This window comes from Antrostomus carolinensis, unplaced genomic scaffold (genome assembly GCF_000700745.2).
Source record: "Antrostomus carolinensis isolate BGI_N321 unplaced genomic scaffold, ASM70074v2 scaffold31192, whole genome shotgun sequence".
Classification (NCBI taxonomy): domain Eukaryota; kingdom Metazoa; phylum Chordata; class Aves; order Caprimulgiformes; family Caprimulgidae; genus Antrostomus; species Antrostomus carolinensis.
This window is the reverse complement of record NW_010300688.1, coordinates 1-3,420: the sequence shown is the minus strand read 5'-3', so window position 1 is coordinate 3,420 and position 3,420 is coordinate 1. Positions and strand designations below refer to the sequence as shown.

Below are 3,420 nucleotides of genomic sequence, written 5' to 3'. Positions count from 1 at the left end.
GCCGGCGAAGGCGTCAGTGGGCAGGGTGCGGAGCAGGTTGTCGTTGAGGAAGAGAAGCTTGAGGTTGGGCATGAGGCTGAAGGCCGCCGGCTGGATTTCCCTGATCAGGTTGTACTCGAAGTACAGGTAATGCAAACTCTGCAGGCCCCGGAACATGCCCGGGGTGAGCCGCTCGATGTCGTTGCCGTTCAGGTAAAGGCTCTTGAGATTGGGCAGGTTGATAAAAGCCCCGTCCTGCACGTAGGAGATGCGGTTGTTCCCCAGGTGTAAGAGATCCAAGGAGGAAAAATTCCAGAAATCGGAACGGTAGATTTTCTGGATCAAATTCCCGCTCAGGTACAGCTTCTTGGCGTTCAGGGGCCTGGGCAGGAGCTCGGAGATGTTGTGAAACCCTCGCTCCTTGCAGTTGACCGTCAGGCCCAGGTCATTGATGTGCAAACTGCAAGAGCAGCCGGTAGGACAGATGATGGGGATGGGGGGACGGGTCTGGTAAGCAGCCACGGGCGGTTGGTTTGGCCCAGGGTACAGACCCCGGGGTGTCGGGGGAGGCCGGGGCGCCCTGGGCTGCTTGGTGGGTTTGGGCTGCTTGTTGGATGTTTTGTACTCAACAGAGGAAGCGGTGAAATGGAAGGAGGACAGCATGGAGGAAGGCTTCGTAGGCCATGCGTTCTCCTTGCTGGACGACAGCTGAGGGATGCCCAGGCTGGCTTCCACCTCGGAGTCGGACAGCATGGGGCAGAGCTTACTTCTTTTGATTTCCCGCAGGTCCTTCCCGTGGAAGTGGAAGGGGGTCTCGCAGGTGATGTCCCCCACCAGGGCGGTGTAGGGGATGCGCTCCAGCCAGCTCTTCAGCTGCACGATCTCACACGTACAGTTCCACGGGTTCTCCTCCAGCTGGATCTCCATCAGGCTCCTGCCAATATGGTCCAACATCCCGCGGTACGCAAGGACTTTTAGCCGGTTCCCACGCAAGTCCAAGTGGGTTAAGGACACAGACTTAAATAAGTTGGTGGGAAGCATGGGGATAAGATTGTCATTTAGGATAAGGACCCTCAATTTACTTAGGTTTCGAAATGCCCCGCTTTCAATCCGTTTAATGACATTGTAATCTGCCTGCAGATATTCCAGACTTTCCAAACCCAGGAAAGTGTCGTTTCTGAAAATGTCCAATTTGTTTTCGTGCAAATACAACCTCTTCAGAACTCGGAGCCCGTTAAAAGCCCCCGTCTGAATGTCCTGCAGTGCATTGTTCCCAAGGTTAATAGACACAGCATTGTTCAAGTGAAGAAAACTGTTGGTGTACAATTTCCTCATGGAATTCCTCTGCAGATAAAGTTTAAAAGGTCTCGACCACGACTCTGTTATCTGACTAATATTTATAAATCCTTTGTTGTCGCAATGTATATGGAAAAGGCTCTCCTTCACTTCACAGTAACATGGATCAAAGCAGGGCTCATCGAGTTCCTCCGAGTCCTCTATCAAGGGAATTGGTGTAGTCCATGCTAGAGCAATTGTGCTTAGAAGAATTATCCACAACATCCTTCCTTTATGAAGCGTCTCTGCCGTGGAACGTTTCATCATTTGTTGATGTTTACAAAACTGCAACGGGAAGAAAAATGCAGATTTCAGTATTTCCATCCTGTCCTGCTCCTTTTACTAAGCCCCTACCTGCTAGACTTGTGTTAGGCTCCTGGAAAGTTCAGCAATTGTTGGGCAGACGTTCACAATCGACTCTAGGGGTGTCGGATGGGCCAGCCTTGCCCTGATTTACACTAAAGAGATGTTAGAAGGTTTAATCACGCGATATCAGCCTCCCTTATCCCCCCCCGTTTGGTAAATGCCACCGCTAAAGAGCACACAGCACATGCAGACCACACAGCAACAACGAGCACACAGGATGAACGTGTTGCGTCTTGACATGTTTTCCACCGTAGGACCAGCGTTTGGAACGACACCTATTTCATATTTGGTTACAATTTTAGCTTTGTAGCCATCATAACCCGCATTGACTACAAGGGGAAATACCAGTGGGGAGATTTCTCCGGTGTCGCACCACATCTTTCATACATACAAACTCCCAAAGTTATTGAATCTCAGTCCTTGAATCTTTCTCCCTCCCCAGCTCCATGTATTCCATACGTAAGTTCAAAGGAATGTACAAGGTTTTGCTGATGTCCCTGGCAAAACAGTTCCCTTCAGAAATCCCCCACAATGTCTTTAAAATACTAAATGGTTAACAGCCCTGATTTCAAAGGAAATCTTCCCCTTTTACAAACGCGACGATGAATTAATGCAACTGGTATATTATCAGGTAAATACATACCACATATTAGTCATTTTAGCTGATTAAAGCATTTAGAGATGATTAATCTTTCTAAAGCACATGCCCATGCGATCAGCAGATCTAAAGGGAAGTGACAGCTGAAGAGGCACCTAGGATAGAAACGCTCAGCCTGCCTTGGATTAGGGCATTTTTGTGCCCCCCAGCACCAAGCAGGAAACCCAGTTAAAAAGCTGAAAGTGGAAGAGAAAAAAGACCTTGAGACTTACCAGCCGATCAGTTATCTCTCCTACTATACACGTTTCCCAATGAAGACACCATTCTTCTCCAATCAGATGAAAATAATACTGTACTAATGAGATGCAGCTCCTTCAACATATGGTTTCCCCCTTTCCTTTTCACCACATTTTTTTAAATGTAGGGGCACAGAGAGACGCTTTAAGGATGGTAAGAATAATAATAACGGCGGTGATGCAGCCTTCCTTGAATCACTGTGATGCCCATTAGAATTATTCGGAGTGATCGTTGCTTTTAGTCTTAAATCTTTTCAATAGGAAAAAAAAAAAAAAAGGTCCTTTTTTATTTTGTTGTTTTTGCCTCCCTCGTGCAAGAGCTAAGAAATTTCGCCCCTCATCCACAAACTTAAAAGAGCAGAAAGATGCTTTTTATAAGGGAGAGAAATGCCAGAGGAAGAGAAATCCTTCGGATCAACTTGCAAATGAAACCCTCCCCTGTGTGGGAAAGAGGAGATGATGGTTGAAAGCATGAAAAGAGAAATACCCTCTGCAATTAAAACCAGCATCTAATTGGGAAGAAGGGAGAGAGATGAGAGCTATATTGCAGTAGCAGTCTCTCTGTCTCCTTTTGCAAAATATTGGCCACTTAAGTTCTTTCTCTTCTGCAAGGGCTGTAATTAAAAAAAAAAAATAAAAAAATAAATAATAAATCAAATAAATAAAGAGGATTATTATATCATCTTTTTGGAAGAGGGGGGTATCTTTGACCCTAGATAGAAACAAAAGGATCCAGAAAGGTTGTACTTACCGGTTTGCTGGAGAGATTTTAGCTCATCGTTACCAAAAAAAAAAAAGAAAAAAAAAAGAAAAAAAAAAAAAAAAAAGGGGGGGGGGGGGGGAAAA

The 3,420-nt window shown here is 46.0% G+C and overlaps 1 protein-coding gene across 1 annotated transcript; it reads right to left on the bottom strand.

The window, feature by feature from the left end:
• Nucleotides 1-6: 6 nt before the first annotated feature.
• On the bottom strand, nucleotides 7-2,835 carry SLITRK3 (SLIT and NTRK like family member 3; the record flags this gene model as incomplete). Its single annotated transcript, XM_029083815.1, has 2 exons — nucleotides 2,324-2,835; nucleotides 7-1,599 (listed from the first exon to the last, which is right to left on the bottom strand). A coding segment is annotated over exon 2 (1,575 nt), but the record flags the coding sequence as incomplete, so codon positions are not given.
• Between the last annotated feature and the right edge of the window lie 585 nt (nucleotides 2,836-3,420).